We start from the raw sequence: 21,922 nt of genomic DNA on the forward strand, positions 1-21,922 counted from the left end.
GTAGAGGCGACCTGAACAAACTATCGGAAGTATCGGACGTTGTGAAAATATGTAAGAGCTCAAACAGATGGATGTGCAATGTCCCAGCAGGTTATCAGAGCATTGCAGGACCGTCGATGACACCGAGCCATTTCCTGGGAGTGACAAATATCTGGAGGAGTGCAAACAGAGAGCAAAGCCCCTGTTGGGAGAATGCCTGAGCTTTGTCTATGTCACACTGTGTGACACAAACACCTGTGCCTGAGGTGCGCGCTGTGTCATGTTTGTGTGTGTTTTTTTTGTGAGGACACATAAATCAAAATCCTAAACACATAAATATGTCATATCTGCTGTACATCTCAACTCCTGTTCCACTAGCAATAAAGCAGAAGCCAAACTTCAGCACTATAGACAGCTAGGGAGAAAAAGTTTGGCTTGGAGTGGAATTGCTGATAAATCAGCCAAGCTACCTCAACATTGCATGCCACCACCACAGATCAAGCAGAAATAAGCCTGGGAGAGCCAAAAATAGATACAACTGGGTGTTTTATGGCCTGTATGGGAGGTGACTTGGAGTGAGGTGAGGGAGCGCTCGCTGCTCACTACTGCTTTGAGCAAGCAAGATTAATGTAGGCTCTCCGGAGCAACGGCAACATCCAGAGTCTTAATAAGGTACAAACAATCGGCTACACTCAACTGGTTTCCCAGGGAAAACTATTGTTGTGCTGCATTGTTCACTGTTGAGGTTCCTTGGAGACGGCAGCATGCCACTGTCTCCATTATAGCCCAGGGAGAGCGCAACGATGGCCCAAAGGTTTCCTCTCAGCATAACCCGGCCTTGCTTCCACCGAGCGCTACGCTTGGTTTCACAATACCACAGTAAGATGTGGTCTACAGAATGTGAATCTGGCCTGATGGCGAGATTTTTTTTTCCATCATGTAAACGGTAATAAAAAAGAAACTCAACAGCAAACAAAGGAAATGAGGGGCAAATAAAAAGTATGACATAAAAGAGGAATATTTCAACATCAGTGAATTTTGCCTATACAGTGTCTAGGAAAGTAAAGCAGGATGATAGTTGGGTCACATCTTGTCAGATGAAATGGAATGGTAAGAGAAAATAGCGAGCTGTGCGTAAATTGATACCAAACACAATATTCTGCAGGTCTTCAAAAACCAGTCAAAAAGCTTTTAATGGATGACAATGTGAAAAACGTCTGGCCTTTTGTCCATTCCCATTTTTTTTAAAAGAAGTGACAATGCTTTTGACCTGTTAACCGAGAATAATGACCCGATACTTAAGCATTCAGACCTTAGCAAGGGTTTCTGCTCCTTGTTCTGCTTCCCAACTTTCAAAAATCAAAATCAGAGTAGCAAAACCAGCATCGCTTGTTGAAAACATCACTAAACAGACCTTCAGTGCTTCCCATAATTCTTCATATCAGCTCCAACAAATGCACTCACCTCAACTCCTTGCACTTTCAGTTTCATGTGATCCTCCCGTGTGGTCTTCCCGTCTTTTCTCTTCTTCCAGCAGTAGCCATCCTTTCTGTACTTGACCTTCTTCCTATTGTACAATATCATCGACCCATTCTGCGGCCTGCATCCATGGAAAGAAGACAGAGCAGAGGAGAAATATTCAAGAATCGTTAAGCAGACACCAGTCTGACGGCAACGCACTGGTGACTTTAATGATACTATTTCTTATGGTTTTTCAACGTCGGCAATGAATAAAGCTTTTCGTAGCATGCATGTTGGAATCAGTGAGTGTGGCTTCAGTGACTTTCTTCGACATTTTTGCTTATCTCTCATTCATCCAACCTAAATGAGTTCAGCTGTTTCAAATCCCAAGAGAGAAGAGAGGATTCTCCCTCACTCTCCATTCATAATTCATTCTCTCCTCCACCAGACCGCAGCCCGGAGGCTCATCATAATATAATGTAACTATTTGACGATAATCTGCCTTTCTGCTTCGATTTGTATCCGACGCATTTGGTGCTCTGTGTTATACCACATTAGCACAAAGTGTAACATAAAACATTTACAACTCACTCGACAATTAGAGAGCAGTTGGACAGGCATGTGGGTGTTTGTGAATCGTGGCTTGCCCCCCGTATCATGAGGATGCATATGTCACGCGTGCGAATCAGTTTAACACTCAAAATGCACTCGCGCTCACACACACAGCTGTGATGATTTGGAGTGCTCCCAAATGAGTGCATGGTGCCTCACTGCGAGTGAGCGGGAGAATAGGAAAGAGAGAACGAGAAACATCCAGTCAGCTGTGAGGCCTTGTTTGCATTGAGCTCATCACTCACATACATAAACACAACACCCACACATCCACCCGCACACCTAAATAGAAAAAATCTCATCAAAGAATAGAACAAAAGCCAAGTAGATTTTTGTCTCAAGGAACAATTTCCATAATAACAAACCCTGACGATTGTTTTGCAATGTTTTTGTTTTACTTATTTACGAAATGTTTATTTATAACGGCGTGCATCATTTTTCCAGAGACGCCTTTGGGGGCCAGGGTGCGCGTCTATCTCGGTATTACTCATCAATCACTTCCTCAGCTTGTTCTCAGGGGCTGGTAGGAAGCGTGAGGGGAGGGGGGAGCTCGGGGTCCTTGCAGTCCCTCCTTTGTGGCCCCAGACAACACTTTCTAATGAGAGACGCCACTCACACACATGCACTCCCGCACTTTTTTTCTTTTTCTGTGAATAACGTTCTTGACTGATTTTTATTTTTGCCTTTAGTCTACTGTGAGAAAATCGGCTCCTTCACTTGCAATCTTTGTCTTTGATCTGTCAAAGGATCCCTCACTTGCACCTAGTGGTACGGTATGTCATCCTTGTACACGCACAAAGTCTAGACACCCTTTGTACTTAACTCATTGCTATGACATTGGTGAAATACAAGGAAATTTATGTCATCGCACACAGTCTCCTTTAATAGTATTGCCTTCTGTTACATTTCAGTAATACTTGTTGCCCATGGGCTCCTTCTGAACAAAACAGAGTGAAATTTGGTAGGTATATTCTGGGGCTGGTTACGTATTGATCGTTGGAGCTGGATTTTTATATATTTTTTGTCTGAGGGCTAATTAATTACATTAATTGAATGGGGGCTCAAAGTGCTACTCCTTCGTCATGCATGGACGGATCAGAATGAGATTCGGCAAGTATATTCTAGGGATGTATATGCATTGATTCTCAGAGCCCTTTTTTGTCTCATGAATTTGATTAATTAATTGTGATCTTATAATTGCTAATGCCCGAGTATTTGTGGACGGATCACAATGCTCAGGGTGGAATCATTACAATAAGTAATTGTGGACTTACTGCTGCCTGTAGGTTTCAAGTCAGCCAATATAAGCCATCCACATTCTTTAGTTGTGACTTTTTTTTCTGGGCTGATGAGACATTAAAGGAGCAAGTCGGGGAGTTGTCAATTGTTTTGAAATTACTCAACAAAACAAGCACAAGTGTGTTGTAGAACACTGAAAGCTGCTGATCTTGCGTTCATGTCCTCTTCTGTCTCGTAACCCACAGGAAGACAGACACCACTAAATCCATAATCAATTAATCAGCCATGATGCCAAAAAGAAAAAAAACAATACTCAAGCTTTGAGGATCAATAGCTACTGACTTGTGCTTCATAGCTACCAAGTTTCAAGACCAAAGTTTCACAAATGACAAATGACACTTCGAAGTTAGATTCCATGAACAAGGTCAAGAACACCAACTTGAATGGCACATTGACAGGTCTTCACCTAGTAGAAATTAATACAGTCAAGTTGACATATGCATATCTTTTACAATACAATCCACAATGCAAGTACAATATATTTGAATATAATAGCTAATGCTGTGCCTAGCAAAAACATTCAATATAATTCTTAATTAAATGAATGAATTAAAACAATGTCTTCTTTGTTTATGTTGGATCCTTCACCTTAAATGAACAGGGAAAATTGCTATTTTGTTAATGTCTGTTTGTTTTCCATGGAGAGTATTCCTTATATATAGTATTTTGGCGGAATAGTGATTTTTAATTGCCTACCAGGCAAAAGTAACAATACAGTACCAGTGTACACAATATTATTGACAAATGCAACACTGCAAAAAAAAAAAAAACTTTTATTGTGCAATTTTGAGGTGCGCATGTAGAGCAGCTGTATGAGATCTTAATTATGTTCTGTAGTACTTTATGCCATCATTAAGGAGGCATCGTCATAAACTGAGCTCCAAACACAAAATGTACTTGAGATGTACAACAAGATTTGCATCTTTTGTGTCAAATGAAGGACACTCATTAGACGTAAGCACCCAGCAGCAAACAGCAGGATAGTTTTGTTTATTCCAATATCGTTCAAAGTTTTGCCCTTCAAAAGATACAAGCAACGTGTGTTCGCTCTGCATGGGACTAAAAGATGGGCGCAGATGAGATAAGGCAGAAAATCAAATGACACGGGGCTATCTGATCTCCTACAGAGCAGTGAAAATTGGGGTGAAGCTTCAGTGTCAGAGGCTCCACGCCATATTTATCAGCTTTGTGCAAAACTTTTTTTTGCAGCTATTTTTGAGGGTCTGTTAGGTAGATGCTGTTTTCAATTCGAACCAGAGAAGTGAGCCCCGATACCCTCCAAGACAGAGAGAGCAGGCTGAAATGAATGCTTTGGCAACGGCACTTGTCGCCTCTCCTTCCTGCCGCCTCCAATCTCTCCCTCACACTCCCTTCCTGCCACGTCCATTCAATTAATCTTATCAGAATTCAACATATTTATACATGAGAGGGGAAACCGGAATTCTGTGTTATCATACAAGCGTGACAGGAGGCCTTCTGTCTCAGATGGCTAAATGTGCCAGATTAATATGGAAATGTGGACCTCAGACCAACTCCGCAGCTGCCTCTGTCCTCTTTGGAGTTTGGAATGATAATAAGCTCTGCCCTTAGGCTTGCGTTAGGCCTTGTCTGCACTGTTGGGAATCACACATTTGTCCAGGTAATGGCATTCGCTCAATCACATTTATTCATTTGAGAAGCTGAGGGCTAGCTTGTCTTTATGCGACTGGTGACACGTTGAGCACGTGTAATAAAGCCAAAGTGGTGAAACCCTGGCCTGCTTCACATGGACCAAGATCAACCACAGCCAGTAGAGACTTAAGTGAAACCAGAATCCTCCCAAATGCTTTGTCCAATACCGAAAAGAAGGCTGGCTTCCAGATTAGAATTGAGAGACACATTTTAGCAATAAATGTGCAGTTGCTCCAGCTGTCATATGTCTATTATATTAGTGTGCTATTACTCTCTCCCAAGAGATAGGGCTTGTAGCTCAAGTTTGTGTCCACTGACAAAGCATGCTAAAAATTGGCCATTTGCCAGATCATATCTCAAAAAACCTATAAATCCGGTCAATGGTATCTCAAAGTACCACTGATGGCTATATAATTATGTGTTCATATAAATATATATTATATGCCTTTTGGTGAGCCTGTGTAGTAGAAAAAGCTGAACTCCAGTCCCCGTTTCCCAATTCGTCCTATTCCCCTGTTGCCTTGAGTGGATTAATACCACATATGTTGCGATTTTCTCTCCAGCAAACTCAGCTGGCAATATGGATGAGGAGAGGATAAGAAAAGGAAGAAGAGAGCTGGTCCACAGAGCCTTTAGAGGTCGAAGGACGAGCTGGTTTAGGCCCAAAGTGGCTCGGGAGGGAGGAAACATGCTGTTCTCAATTACCCCACCGGAGCCTTCAGCAATCTCAGCCTTTAGCCTCGTGTGTCAACAACAACACTTCTACCTTCGCATCTACAGACCTGCATATGATGTGACACACACGCTGACCCTATTAAGAGTAAATATGAGGCACAAATATGCCCTTGGGTACTCATGCACTCAAACATACTCCAAGTTGCGAGTAACACTGTTGCACCATCTGAGGGTGGTGGAACATCAATAGCACTTTGAGGCTGACCATTACTTACCCTGTCAATCACCACTGAAACACAACGCCTTGGGTAAAGCGTCTTTAAGTGCTGTAATACAGGCGACTCATCATTCTCAAACATTTTTTCATTTTTTAACCCATATGAGCTTGTGAGATAACCAAGCGACTCATAATCACATAAAAAGATAACCCAAGTAATAATAAAATGCAGTTTTTAACTGTATTCATTAAGGGGAAGCATACTTAAAGCTACCGAAGTGAAAAAGTAATAGCCCCCTTGGTAAATTATTAGGATTCCTTTGAACCGGAAAGTGAACCATTATCTACGAACGGAGGAAACATGGAACAGTGTTGAATCTTCCGTGGAGAAGACTGGCTGCAAAAATGACCCTAAAAGCAAAAGTGATAACTCATCCACAAGGTCAGAAAGGAACTCAGGTCGACCCAATTAAGTACGAGACTGAGGAACTAATGACATCCATGACAAGAGTTCCTAAGCAGAAACCACAGCGAAAGAACAGCAAGGCTGGTTTTCCTAAGATATTTAGCAGATAATTCTAGGACTATAACAGCATCATTGAAAAAGATCACACTACAGATGAAATGATGGTGGCAATACTGTAATGGTCTGGGATTGCTTTGCTATCAAGAACCTGAGAAATTTAAAAATAAATAAATATATAAATTTTACATTTTACGGGAAAAGGAAAATTCTGGAGTGGAATTTAGTGACCATGTGTCCTCAATGACATTTGATTCTGCAGAAGGACGATTTAAAGAAGAAGAAGAAAACACTCCAGTAGGTCAGATCTCTTCTGTATGGCTTAAAATAATAATAATTTTAAAAAATTAACCCAGACCAGGTCAAAGTTTGGGTTTGATTTCATTTAAAGTTGGTCTAGATTTGGTGAATTAAAACTATTCTTGAAGGATGAGTGGCCCAAACTATCTCAGCAGAGATGTTCAAGACTATATTTCATGACACTTGATTTTATTCATTCATTGAAACATTAAGTAGGGGAACTACGGCAAAAAGAAATAGAAATAAAAACAAGAATTTTAAAAAGGAACATACACTTTTTCATGGAATTGTATGTAAAGTATGTACACACTGACACTTAAAAATGAGCAGAGAGACATCAAGTCTACATGTAAACCAATTAGATTTTCAAGCAACAGTGCACATTATATGGCACATCATCTTCCTGCGAGCTTCTGTCTGGACACTGTGCGCGTAACTGATGACTCACAGATAAGCCCGTCCCTTCAGCCACGCCACAAAAATGAATCTGCAATTGGAGCGTTTGCTAAAACTACTTTAAATGTAAATCTGGCATGGCCTGTGGATTTAGAGTCAGCGCCTGTTCTCCCTCTCTGGTACACGCACACACACTGAAATGACCAAACGTTTCTCTCTGACTGACAATGAGGCCGTGGTGGCAACTTTCTGCGTTGCTCTTCCAACTTGAGTGCACCGAATGCCTTATGATGCAAATGGATAAGGGATGTTTGTGTGAATCAATCAGCTAAAAGTTACGGATCGTATTTGCGTCAAATCCTGTAATTCCTCTTTCATTCAAATCCTCCCTTTATAGACAAGCTGAAAGGTCACATTCACATTTAGCTGAAATTGGTGTATTTATTGTGAAGTAAATGTAGATGAATGATGAAACTGAATTCTTTATGGAAGAAATGTAGATCTCTAATAGAATGGGGCGATAGGTTAAGGGTATGACCTTTCCTTTTTCCACACAATGAAAAACACCAGTGATTGCACAGAACCCAAACTGTCATTTTTGAGCATAAAGCAGATGTTCCTTTGCACTTTTCTCCATGACAAAATTTTTTTTTTACACTATTTGAAGAGGCGTAGATTATACTAGCTGTAGCTTTACATCTACATGTTTTTGTCCCTAAATGACATTACATCCTGCAGAGGCAGGATGTGAGTGTTGAGTCGACTGCATTTAATGTATGTCCAAAGTTCTCATCTGGTTCACAGTAGCCCAGTGAAGAAGGGAGGCTGGAAGGTGCCTGGTCACGATGCTTCAGTGATCACACAAAGCACATTTCATGTACATTTTAGGGTAGTCGCTGTCACGCCTCACATGGAAAACTCACATCTTGTGTTACGAGGACAGTTTACAATTATTAATGTTGTTCGTTGGTTACACCACCCCACTCTCCGTCAACGCGTATACTTCTGAGCTTTGATGCGCAGGTGACAAAGAATTTGAATTTTAAGAGCATATTTGTTTTTGTCCGTGAACACGCTTCCTACTGAGCCATGAAATGCAGACTGCGGTTCAAAGGCATTTGCAGGAGCGGTTAAAATACTGATTACTTTCCACTGGTTTCTCAAAAGAATTCGGTGTCATTTGAGTGAAGGATGGCTCAATTTAAACTCGGAACATATGCCTAGTGTGTGGTTGGGAACCTTATGATTAAAATCTTACATCAAAATTGGAAACGTCGAAGTTTATTGTCTGTTCATGTAGACAGTTGTTTTTTACATGGATCATTTGGAGAAGAATATGAAAAGGCTCACCCAAGAGCCCAGATCCTAGCAATAGGGACCTACCAACTGGCTCATTTTGACAATTTATGTTGAGTTAGACTATTATGCTGATTAAAACTAAAATTGGCATCTTGATTCAACAATTGCAGTCATGTTTTTCTAGCTTTCACCTCCTCAGCTCTCACCTACTTCAGATCTTATAAATACTTGCTGTAGGCATATTCTTTATACATGAAAATACATGTTAAAGTGTTACATAAGCATTGCAGCCATGCCTATTTCTTTCATATATTATTGTAAGTTAATATTGTAACATTCCTATGAATAGGCGTACAATTTTATTCATTTATTTTTTAAGAAAATGGGGATCAAATAATTAAAAAATGTTAGATTCGAATAATAATAATAATAATTAAAAAAATAATATTAACAATAAAACAGAACTATACTTTGGGAATGTTTTTGTGCACTTCTCTTGGTAGTAGTACCACTCTGAGATCACTACACATTACACAACATAATATTTCAATGTCATTTTGCTCTATTAATAATGCATGCCAAGTAGCGAATTGCTATTTATATATTTTCATTGTGGGGAAATATATAGTATATATGTCTTTTATTAGGAGTTATTTTTTACAACAACGTTACTGTCGTTGTACAAGATAAAGAGGGACTAGCAACCAATATAGAATCAAATCATTCATTTTCTCTTTATGTAAACATTGTTGTACATTGTGTACGTGATGAAGCCAAAAAGTAGGGCACACTGACACCAGCTTCTCTCCTGAGAGAGAAGATGTGGGAAGGACAGGTTCTCCTCCCTATCCAGCCTCATGCCAGACTGAATTTATGGATCATCTCGACATCCCGTCTCTCCCCCAGTCAGTGCCGTCATTGTGCCACTGTCCTTTCACCATTGATCCCCCCAGTGATGGAGCATATCTCAAGCCAGCTATTGAACCATTTATGATTTATTCAGAAATCTTGCCATGTCCACAAAAAGAAGCCGAAAATACACAAGTAAAAGGCCAACTGGAGACACGGAGGTGGAAGAACCAATGAGGTCAACAATAACTCTTGCTCTTATAGGTAAGATTGAATTAGAGACTGAGAAGTGACACTGCACTAGCTGAGCAAGCTGAACAAATAAGACGAGAAGAAGCTATTCTTCCCTGCCCTCCCCACTTCCTCGCTCCCATTTTCATTGGGGGGATAGAACGGCAGGGCCGAGACGTCGGAATTGAGCTGTAACTCTATCAGTGTGTTGGAGCGAATCAGAAAGTCTATCCCACCTTTCACCTGGGAATCACATCTTTCTGTGGCCTGCCTGGTCACCACACCTACCAAAGACAGGCATCATAGGATTACTCAGAGCCCGGGGCTCAGCAGCACCCACCGACAAAGTGTGGGAGAAGGATTTTAGGGACGGACACCAGGCAGGCTGAAAATGGTGGCTAAGCAGATGAAAGTGAATTTCAGAGACCTCATACGCATATGATGTCACAACTGAACATACTAAAACTCAAAATGTTGCTGGTATTGCTTGGGTGATAACAAATCTCAGTATTAAATCTACTAACCGCATCATACACCCCCCCTTCCCCTGGACCCTCTCTTCTAAACAGTGTGACATATCCACGGAAGATACAGAGCCAAGAAAGTGGAAGCCCATTTGTGAAATCTCCAATAACAAATATACATGCCGGTTATTCACCCAAAAAAGCTAAAGAATAACTATAAATGTTTTATTTCACATTTTAAAGTTTGATTAATACCCACGATAAAAGCAAGACAAAGGGAAAGTCATTTGATTCCAACAGGAAATACTATCAGTGGCTAAAATCCCAAACAAAGAGCTGATCAGCAGGGGAGATGAAATTTAGAGGTGCTTTTAACTAATTTTGTTTCATTATTTGCTGATTACTCACTTGTGTTTTGATTGTTTCACCCAAACTTGGATCATTTTATTATTTTTATGTTCTTGCTTGCCTCTTTGTTTTTCCTATCTTCATGAGCACTTTAGGTTGCCTTTAATAAATTTGCAAAATAATAAACTAAGTAGCTTTTACCTTGTTTTATGCCAGTGCTAATATTATGCTTGGAGAACTTGTGTCTGAGAATTCAGCTGTGCAGCAGAATAAGCACAAGTGTGAAAAAAATCAAACTACTGTTAAATGAGAAAGCTTTTTTTCTTACCTCCACAGTGTTGATGTTGCTTTTGAAAAACAAAAACAAAAAAATAGTAGCCGAAAGCATACAATTGATTATGATGAATAATATGACGATTTAAGTTAAACACATCAGAAAGAGGTTAAGCACATTTAAAAAATTGCACAAAGTTTGAACATCTTGACATTAATCCTCTTTAATATATAGCAGAGATGTACTCTTATTGAAAACAGATCTATCAAGCAAATGAGCGACTTTGATACTAATAATTTTTCAATTTTGTGTGACTTGTAACATATGAACAGTGTTTTCACGCTCACTATTGCATGTCTTAGATCACTCAGTACTGTCTATATTGCTTTGACCTCAATTTACACTCCCAGACCCCAACACACACACACACACACACACACACACACACACACACACACACACACACACACACACACACACACACACACACACACACACACACACACACACACACACACACACACACACACACACACACACACACACACACACACACACACACACACACACACACACACACACACACACACACACACACACACACACCTACACTTAGTGAGTATAAATCAAGCCCACTTCTCCTGGGCAGATTACTAGGCTATACACAGACAACAGAGATGATAGACTGCTTTTGTCTGGCTTTGTTTATCTACCTCTGTCCAGCAAATGATTCCCACCGCCATCGACATGCACACATCTGAATACTCTCATAAAATAGTCAGAGAGGCGGACCTCCAATCATGGCCACCACTGTCTGCTCATTTTCGAGGTTCAGCTGACCATGGAGCGCTGGCACAGTAAATCACTTCAACACACTTGCCCCCATAAATGATCCACGACCATTCTCCTTTCCCTCCTCTTATTCCTTGAACATATTTACAGTACAGTATTGAATATGTGCAGAACCAAACTTTGCTGCCAGAAGCAGGCACCTCGGGGTGGATGATGTACACACACATATGCTACAGAGCATCTAACAATACTTACCAGAGAGGGTGGAGGGGGTTAATCCCTTCTCTACCAACACTATAAAATCCCCAGTCTGGCACCGAACGTGACTTCTCCACACACCCTCCAGCAGCTTTTACATGGAAGCTGATTGACTGGTTCCCCTATATTTGACACGCTCGCTCATCAGTCACCTCTGCAGCAGTGGGAATTTTGGTGATTGACGGTTGGTGGTTCTAGTCGTAAAAGCAACAGTCCACACTGGGAAAAGAGTATGCTTCTGAGCCAGATATACGCATTGGGCAAAGGGAGACTTCTCTTGAATGGGAACTATGTTTTATTCATCACTGTGGTACATGCACTTACTACTGTACAATAAATTGCTCATATTTCTTTTGAACAATATATTCAGCTGGATATTTTTCTTTGAACAATGATGTTGAGTGGGGGTGGAGAGGTGCAAAGGGAGATCCACTGTCACCCAGAGACCAGGCAGAATGTGTGAAGAGTATTTTGTACTGTGAAAATAAAACAAGGCACAGCGGTCTAGTTCTGATCACAGTGACTGGTCTGCATGTTCATATCAAAGTCATCCAGACAGATGAATTCCTACTTTTAAACATACTCAGTTGACAAGTTGATTTTTTTTCCTTTTATGTCACACTCAGTTTCATTCACATCTGGCAGAATAAACATTAATCAAAAATCAGAAAATCTGTTGTGCTGATGAGAAAAAGAAAACCAAATACTAGAATATTGATTCTTAGAAATCCTGTCACAGAAATCTAAACTTCAGTACCACTTAGATCTGAACCCTGGATTTGAGATTGACTGTGACAGCACCATATTCACGTCACCCAATTGCACCTCTCCAGTCACCCCCTAAAAGGGCACAAGCCCCTCAAATGGGTGGCCAGCTTGTGCCTTATGTGGGACTTAAAAGATCAGTGAAAATCCTCTAAAGTGGCTGGGAGACTCAGGATGACCTTTTTGAAATGGCAGTGAAAGGGTTAAGAGAATGGATTCTTGTGCATGTCTAAATCTGCAACGGAAGCAAATGTTTCGTTGCGATGGCTAATGCCAACCAGTTTATAAATGCAAGGTTTAACTTCCGTTTTTCTTATGTTTTTGCCATCGATCCATCCAACTCCAGTTTATCAAGGGGTGGTGGCACTTGATCAGAGAACTGGTATTAGTTTAAGGAATCTATTCAATTTTGATCGTACATTACCATTTTATGTAGAAGAGTAAGTCCAAACGGTTCATCTACGTGTTCCTTCATTTCTCGAAAAAATAGCAGTATACCTGTCCTTTTTTGTTTTCCTAGATTTTTTTTTTCATGTTTTTTAAATCACATTATCTGTTCATGGAATGGCTATTCCTAAAAATTCCTGCACTGCGACAAATGATGCTTGATAAAAATGACATTATGAATGGCACACAATGCTTAAATTTCTTCAAAGGTTGAGCTAATTTATTATGCTCTGCTGTGCTACTTACAATTAAGGACTAAGAAAAACATTGGAGTTGTGATCTAGCTATCTAGTTGTGATTATTTCTCTCAGTGGTACGTCTTCTGAAGGAATCTGGGCTAGCCCCCCATAAAAAGATTGGAGCTGAGAGAGACTGGGGATTTCATCTGAGATCAAACATCCGCCCATTGGCACATAACGGGGGTGAGCATCTCCTGCTAAAGCAACACCGTTGGAGGACAATCACACATTGATTTGTCCACCGTTGTCATTGTGATGAACTACTTTTGGAAGCAATTGTGCAATTTTACATCACTCCTTGACATTTAGGTTTATGCTCACATTCTGTATATTCTCATCCTCACAGCAAAGGGTTCTCAAGAGCTGCTGTAGGCACGGCGTGTGTGCAAGAAAATTAAAATCATTTCTCACATCATTTAATGCAAGCCCCCCCCATGATGCCCGAGCTTTATTCGAAAGGGGTTGTTTGGTGTAAACATATCAGAATAGGAGTGCTTGGTTATTCTGGGGGAAGCCTGTCAATCATGTGCCTCCAGAGGAGCGAGGAGACCAGACAACATATAGAAGGGAAAGGAGAAAGGAAAAACTAATGAAGGAGAGGACGGGGGAGGTGGAAGGTGTCAAGGCACCCATTGTATTACAGGGCAGGAGCAGTAAAGAAAAGCTAGTGGCCTACCCAACTTTAAGATTGCCATTAAACTCTGGTTGTACTCCTGTTTATGAGAGCCTTTGTGTGTCGGAGAAGAAGATCATAAAGGCTTTGTCTGACTGCCATCGATTTATTTCCTTCGTTAGGGTGATGACATCCCCTGGTTATGATGTCCTAGCACCCACTGTAATTACAAAGCACTTTTGTCTCTATTGATGTCACTTTGTTAGTTTAATTACGTTATATCGGGTTGTAGAGTCACGGCAAGAGCAAAGCTATGATGTAGGGCAAAAATCATCAATGGAACATTCACTTTTGAAGTTGTCTGGGGCAGAGTCGGGAGATAATTATTTCTTAGACATCTAAAATAGACCCTTCGAATTACCGTATGTGCAAAGGCAGAGGAAGGGCCACTGGAATTTAATGACTTCACTACATGTTTGGGCCAAAGTCAGAAGGGGGAGCCTGTGATTGTGATGAGAGCCTTAATGGAAATGAAACACCTGGGTTCAACCTTGAGAGTGACTGTTTACACCATTCGTCCCTAGGTGCTCCAGTTGACTGAGAGTCAGACAGTATGAGAGCACTGTAAGCGTGTGTCACTATGTGTATGTCTGCATATCCGCTACACTGTATATATGATTGGACGAGACCCAGGGGAAGCAGTGCTACGTGAAGGTGACTCTTGAGGGGACCAGGAGGAGGGAGAGGCCACCTGCTTGCAAGCTCTGGCAAAATGAGGGTGACAGCCGTCCACCTGTCTGAGAACACGCTCGTAGCAGACCCCATCTGCCCAAACCCTTTGGGAATCCGCCCTCCGCCTTGGGAACCCTATGACCCTCGCTGTCGTATACTTGACCACTCCTCCTGTGTGTAGTCACCAGGGTTGGCGAAAACTACAGTGTGTCCTGAGATACAAGTAGCCTTTTTCCCCTGACTTCACTAGTAACTAAAAGTCCTCACACTATCTCCACCACAAAATTGTTTCAAATACCATTAACCTGTTGCAGTCATTAGGAAAAATAGCCCCCTTTAGAACAGACAACCGATTCAGGCTGTACCCGCTTCTACTCCCCGTAGTTAGCTGCTCCAGCACACCCACAATCCTCATGGCATACATTTATATTCACGTTTGTTCTGGCAAATTACAAATAAGAGGAAAATCATTTTCAAAAAATGTCTAATTTAGGTACATTGTACAAATTTATAGAGTCTTAAGTGTCAGGTAGAGCCAGAAGTCTACTCGATTGGCTAAGTCATCACCTGCAGCCAACAGTGAATGTTTTCTTGCTCAGCAAAACTCATGACAGTGTCCTGTAGCAATGCTAATAACTGGCCAACAACAGAGCAGTTTGGCACCTCAAACAGTGGTCACAAGGTGGAGGCTTAGTCACTTCTCTCTGCTCATGTTGCTGTTTGGGTTTCCTGCCATTGTTGGATGAAACAAACAAAACTACTACTTTCTTTTTCACTAAACACTAGACTCTGCATATGTCTCATTTTTCAACCCTGTATGGAATTGTGCTTCCTCATACCCAGAGACCTATGGCCTTGACAAAAGGCTCTATATGCACTTTTGCTATACAGGCTACAAACATATCACTATGACATGTGTGCGAAATCTGTGGCATATGCCAGGCTTAAGGGCACCTCTCCTTTTAATATGGGAGATTCTCCAAGTTGGAAAAAACCCTCTGAACTGAGGTACATAGATTGAGGAAAAATTGAAGAAAATCATTGCGGAGAAAAAAAGTATTGAAGACAAAAACAAATGCGAAAATAGCACCGTCTTGACAGAAGAGTGTGTTTCTAAAGTTGAGTAAATCTAAATCAGCTGCAGACCAATTAAGGTGAGCTGGGACCAATTTGGGATCTGGGAGCGAGATGTCTCGTACAATATGAGGCCTGTATGTTCTACGTGATTGAATGCAGATTCCCCTGAAGAAAAAACAATACTTATTCATAGTGGATGCCACAAGGAGAAGCCAATTAACTGCTCTGCTGCTCCTTAAAGTGAAAGAGGGTCCGTTCTTGTAAATCGTTATTTAAGTGTCAAAACTCTAGACATAGAATATAGTGGTGGTGGTGGAGCGTGAGGCTAGTATTTCTGCCTCACAGTCAAAAGGTTAGATTTGAATCTCAGCTTTGGAGTATGCGTATCATCCCCAGTCTTGTGGGGGTACAGTACAAACAAAATTATGTACTAAGTGGGATACCATACACGCAAAAACTAGATCAAGGTGTCTGTAGATTACAAAAGAACAAATAAATGATTGGCCTCAAAAGAATGAACAGAATAGTTTGAAAATGTCTTAAGGAGCAAAGAAGACAAACACAGATTCTTAACACAGACCATCTTTATCCATCGAGGCACTGTGGGGATGTTGAAATATGCAGCACATTAAAGGTGCTGCTTCTGGTCTGTTAAACATGCAAATTGACAGGCCTCATTATGCAAACTTAACACACGTCTACATTCTCCCACACGCATCACCTCCACATGATGACATCTGGCCACATAACAGGGCACACCATACAGGCAAAAGAGAAAGCTCAACTCAGTTTATATGAAATAAGCATGTTTCTCCATTCAGTTTAGATTTATCATTAGTTAACACTCTTTGATGAGTTTGTTCCTCCACTGTCAACTTCATGCTCTCTAAAGCCTCCTGATCATGTTTACATTGATGGGATTGGGGTGATAGCGGAATAAATTGAGGCCGATGATTTGAGCTCATCTCATTTCCAGGTTGGCTGATGAGGTGAACATAGACGAAGCCACCAACAAACTCATTTCTTCCAAATGTAGCTTGATTTATAAGTTTTAAGTATTCTGCCGACCTCACTCATGAAAAGGCCATGAATCCATTCAAATCTTTGATCTAAAAAAAGTGCATTTACTACTCATATATCACGTTTTGGCTTGCAAGTCAAAGCAAAGTAATGAGCCAATTTCAAACGGCTGGTCTCTTCGAAAACTCTTAAATTGGTCACTCATATCAGGAGGCAGGTATTTTTCGTTTTTAGTCTTGAGTCACTCCCACATGTTGACGGGTAAAAATAGAATTCACCTTGGTTTTGGCATCAGTACTGATTGGACTTTGATATGCTCCTGTAAAATCCAATGCTCACACAGATGCCAGTCCCATGTTTAGTTTATTGTTGTCGCTCCATCCATTTATTAGCTTACCTGCCGATCTACTCCTCTGACTGACACAGATAAACAAACTACTTATAAATCACTGCTTATCACACCAAGTTAAACTGTCTGCCAGAACAACAGCATTAGTGCACATTTGGCCAAAGGCAAGAGAGAATAATGGATAGTAATATAGTTGTGAAAGGGGGGAAGAAGGAGCAGACAGGGAAAGGCTCGATGACAGACAGAGCTGAATTTATCATGTGAATGTACGCCTGCACTGATAATGCAGCAAGGAAGCGACTTGTTTTAAACCATTGTGATGGTGACCTTTAGGATCTAAAGTGTCCTCGCGTCATCGTTTTAGTCTATTTCTCTATACAGTATGTGTCCAAATGTTTCCAAATCTTAAATAAAAATCATGCACACAATGTATTTAAGTTGTCCCAGCGATTCCCAAGACACACCATACACAAAAAAGGACACCAATATCTGATATGAAGTCACAACAACCTTGACTTTTAACCAGCAAAATCCAATCAGCCTATCATCGATTCCAACCTATGTAGAGTTCATACAAGGTGTTCTCTCGAAATCACGCAGACATGAGGTCACCGTGATCAAACTGACCTTTAACAATGGCGCAAATTCCCTGCAGAAGTTTTGAGAAGGTGATGGATGGACATGTGCACGTGCACGTGTGTGTAGGGGACAAACCAGCTTAAAAGATAATGTCTCGCGTCAGCCCCTGAGAGGAGGGCGGCGACAGTGAGGAGTAGGAAGGTTGCTCTCATTACTATTATTCTCTCTCCCTCCAGGCTCAGGTGACCTCAGCTCTCTCGCCCTCTGCCTTACACACCACTAATCATTCGGTTTTAATCACCAGGATATTCTTCGTCCATTCAGCCCCCCTACACCCATCTCCCTCTCCTTTCCCGCTTGATGGTGTGCCCTAGCCTTTGCCAAGGTCCAGCTAATTTTATTCTAATTGGTTATATAGCTCGAGCTGGGACGGAGCTGCCTTGCCTGCCTTATACATTTGTTCACCCGGTCTCCTCTTCCATGTCCTTGTAGCTTTTCCTCTGTCTTACCCACTTCACGCCTCTCTTTCCTCATCTCCTCACCCCTTCTTATCTCTCTCCTGGCGCAACACCACCCTTCTGTCTTTCGTGCCACTCACTAACGTCAGAGTGGTACCCAATTTCAGCAGCCTTTTGGCTGTTGCCCTTACGTTCCAGCAGACACAAGAGATTGCTTTGATATGGTGTGCCAACAAATCACTTGGTGTGACTGTCTTGGAGTGTTCACAGCCACATGAAAGCGAGAATGGGAAGTGGTTCAATTAGGCAAACCTGATGCCTGGAGTCTGACACTCTCCATTTTTGTTAGAGGAAAAACAAGTAAAAGGGTTAGGGTGCATTAGATAAACTGACCTCTAGCCGAAAATGCATAATCTGAAAAGGCAGGCAGTCAAAGGGATAGCTGCCTTCCGGTTCACAAGATTAAACACTTTAAATATAACTGTTATTATTGTTCATACTTTGGTTCTTCTAATCAAGCTCTTTTTTTCAAAGTAAAGTCATTAATCACAATTTCTCCACCTTCCCCCACCCCCCCAAAAGGGAAGTTCTCTTTTCAACTATCCACACATGAAATATTCATAGATGCTAGCTAATTGGTCCTCCAAAGAAACCAAATCTCACAATGTTGGTAATCATAACTAACTCTAACTGTCGCCACCAGCAAAAGAAGAAGAAAGGCGGATGGAATTGTGGTGTTACAAATCCTCTATCTGCTTTTCTTTTCTCCTCTGGATCAACAGCTCCAATAAATTCTCATTACACCTGTGCGGAGAGCTTCAAATAGAGCCACAGAAGCAGAAACTAATTACTTTCTAATTTATTGACTAATGGCCACAGCCCTGGGAGACAGCTGCAATTGTTCAACAGTCCTGCTGCTCTGACTGCACTCAGGTCCACTTTAGATTCATAACCAAAATAATTTATCATTACAAGCACATTAAATTGAACCGTATAGACTATACCAATGGTAATTTATATCATTTTGTTGTTAGGCGTGCTTTTCCCTTTTCTGCGTGAAAAAAAAGAAAAAGAAACATGGGAGGGATTCTTCTCGAAAGTGACAGCTTGACTTTGTTCTTCAAAGGATGCATTGTTTGGTGCAACACTTCTCATTTGTCGGAGCTTAAAGAAGAAAGGTGATCAGTAGCTGCCTTTTCCCTTTGAGACTGTAGATACAAAAGTATGAAAAGTGTTTTTAGCGAATAATGAGTCCAATGGCCAAGCTGGGGGAAAAAAACTACCACACGCTGCAGTTTATATGTATACGAAGAATAACAGCTTATTTTGCAATGACCTGGGGGGAACTGTGTGTCAGAAGGCTACCCCAGCATCCTTTTGTCAGGCAGCCAAATTCTACTTGGATAATCCATTAATTCTCGGCAATTGCCTTTACCTCTCTGCATGTCTATGTTGATGGGAACAGCGCCTTCCGGGATGTCTATGTCCCTATCAACAAGACATAAATGGTCAGCCAGTGGCTTGAACAGCATGATAACAACATTAGCCGTGCATCACCACACTACAGGGGAGGCAATTTGTGCTTGAGTATTCTGAGGCAAAGCAAGCCATCGGATTTTCTGCTAGTGGGATTTAGACGGACCCGGCAATGATCAAGCAAATTCATTATGTAAGTGGTGATTAGCATTGACCTTGTCGCCTTTCCTGGGAGCGGCCTGAAGCGCCGCCAAATACACAAAACCAATCCTGACTAAAGTAGCACACTGTGCGATGCTACATTTGAAATTTTGATTTTAAGTTTAGTTATTGAATGCTCCTCAGACTTATTATTTTGGATGTTTTTTTGTTTGGATGTAGACAAAAATGGTATAGGTGCACTTGCATAAGTGACTTAAAATTGAGAGTATTTTCCAATGTACAACATATTAAATTGTGTACATTAAGATCTAATTGTAGTATATAATTGTACTATAGCCCTGAGCAAGGATAATGGTGGTGTCTACGAGTGAGGAACAGTAAGGACCGGTGAGTATGAAGAAAGCTTTTTTTTTGTTTTTTGTTTTCGGTTATTCTGAGATCATCTGCCATTTTGATGGCATCGGAATTTGGACGTCAATCATTATCAATTGGTATAGCCCAGGGGTGTCAAACCGGTCCTCAAAGGGCCGCAGTGGGTGCAGGTTTTCATTCCAACTCAACAAGAGGATACCTTTTGCAAGTGTAATCAGTTAATTAAAGTCCGGTGTTACTTATTTTGGAAGACACCTGATTGGTTAAAATGTCAGCACTGGATCGGTTGGAACAAAGACCAGGACCCACTGCGGCCATCGGCGGAATCGGTTTGAGAGCCATGGTATGGACTATGTGGAAGAAATGTACCATTTACAAATGGTTTCATTTTTAAAAACCAAAATATGTGCCATGCGCTGGTTAAACTTTACACCAAGATATATTGTATTCAATATTAATTTGGTTGATATTTTATGTTCTGGCTTTCACGCATGGTTTTACAACAGCCATGTAAACAAAAAGACAAATGTTTTTTTTGTTCATGAAACAAACAGATGAGATCCTCATCATTATAGAAGGTGAGAATAAATGAGAGGACCCTATTGCTTGCTGAAGAGCTCAGAGGAGGAGGAGAGGTGACTGCATCACCCAGGATTGTGTCTCCACTTACTCACTCCGAGCACCAACAAGACAACAATCAGGTGTTCCATGAAAGCAGAGGTTTCCATAGCAACTCAAGTACTAAATAACAAATTTGACTGAAAATGTACAGAAAGCAAACACAAACACACACACACACACACACACACACACACACACACACACACACACACACACTAAAAACAGAGTGATGATCAATAGACCCAAGCAAGTAGAAATAAAAAAGCCATCCTATATATATGTGAGCCAAGTGATGGCGTCAGTCTCCTGTTTAAAACACAGCCCCACTTAATAAAGTGTGTGAGTGAGTGAGTGAGTGAGGGAGAGAGAAATAATGTTGGATTGAGAGAGTTTACCCGCTACAGCAGAGACAAGGGAAGGACACACCACTACACACAAAGTCAAGCACAATGGCCATTAAATCAAAAGCAATCTCTCTGCTCCTGGCACTACACACACATGCACAGACACGCATTTTCTCCCATAGATCTACCAACAAATGCACACACAAGAGTGACAAATGGCACCACTTCATATGCTGCCATACTATTAGCTTACTTTAAATTTTAAAAAAGTATGGTGGTAAATGTCAGGAATGAATGACATTCAGGCACTAAATCCTGCCCAAACCTGAACAAAATGTGTAAGCAGTGGGAGTATAGAATCTCTGAATGGGAGTTTTTTGGTGCCAGAGATATGAGAGAAATCAATTTCAGGGCAAGTGTGGTGCCAAGGACATCCAGAAGGGCACCACTCTGTTGATCTGTTCATACCAATTTGCTTCCTCCCGCAGACGGAGAATGCCAGTGTGCGGCATAACATCTTTAAGGAATATCATGCTGATAACTGTGCTATAAAACTCAGCATTTTACTGTGAAACCATCTCTGCCTCCAACGTACTGGAAGCGCAGGCCATTTTCAGGCAACATAAAGTTTAACATGGGCTACTTCTGCTGATGTGCAAGTCCCCACGCTACATGGGACTGAGGGATTTAATTACAGTACACATCCACAGTTTCCACTGGAAGAGTGACAGTAAAAACATCAATTTCCATTATCAAGCCTTTGCACTGACACCACATTTATGAAGCCCAAGACAATTTTAATCAAACATACATTTCTATTACGACATTTGTTTGTGGTCCAAATGGTTCTTGTTTAGTAATGTTACACAATGCTCATCAAGTGAAACCGTTTGGAATTAGACGAATCATAAAATGAAAAAAACAACATAATTACACCGTAATAAATTTTGAGGAGAATGTGAAAAATTATAACATTATGCTCAATGGTGTTAAACAAGAAAAAGTTCAATCACCATTAAT

At 41.0% G+C, this 21,922-nt stretch overlaps 1 protein-coding gene across 17 annotated transcripts in view; it reads right to left on the reverse strand.

The window, feature by feature from the left end:
- Positions 1-21,922, reverse strand: part of camta1a (calmodulin binding transcription activator 1a) — a 286,785-nt gene that overhangs the window by 122,932 nt on the left and 141,931 nt on the right. For all 17 annotated transcript variants that reach the window (XM_077597899.1, XM_077597989.1, XM_077597908.1 and 14 more), the window contains one exon: positions 1,444-1,579. In XM_077597899.1, the coding sequence (XP_077454025.1) occupies positions 1,444-1,579 (136 nt within the window). The remainder of the gene's footprint in view (positions 1-1,443; positions 1,580-21,922) is intronic.

The sequence above is a fragment of the Stigmatopora argus genome, chromosome 1 (genome assembly GCF_051989625.1).
Source record: "Stigmatopora argus isolate UIUO_Sarg chromosome 1, RoL_Sarg_1.0, whole genome shotgun sequence".
Lineage (NCBI taxonomy): Eukaryota > Metazoa > Chordata > Actinopteri > Syngnathiformes > Syngnathidae > Stigmatopora > Stigmatopora argus.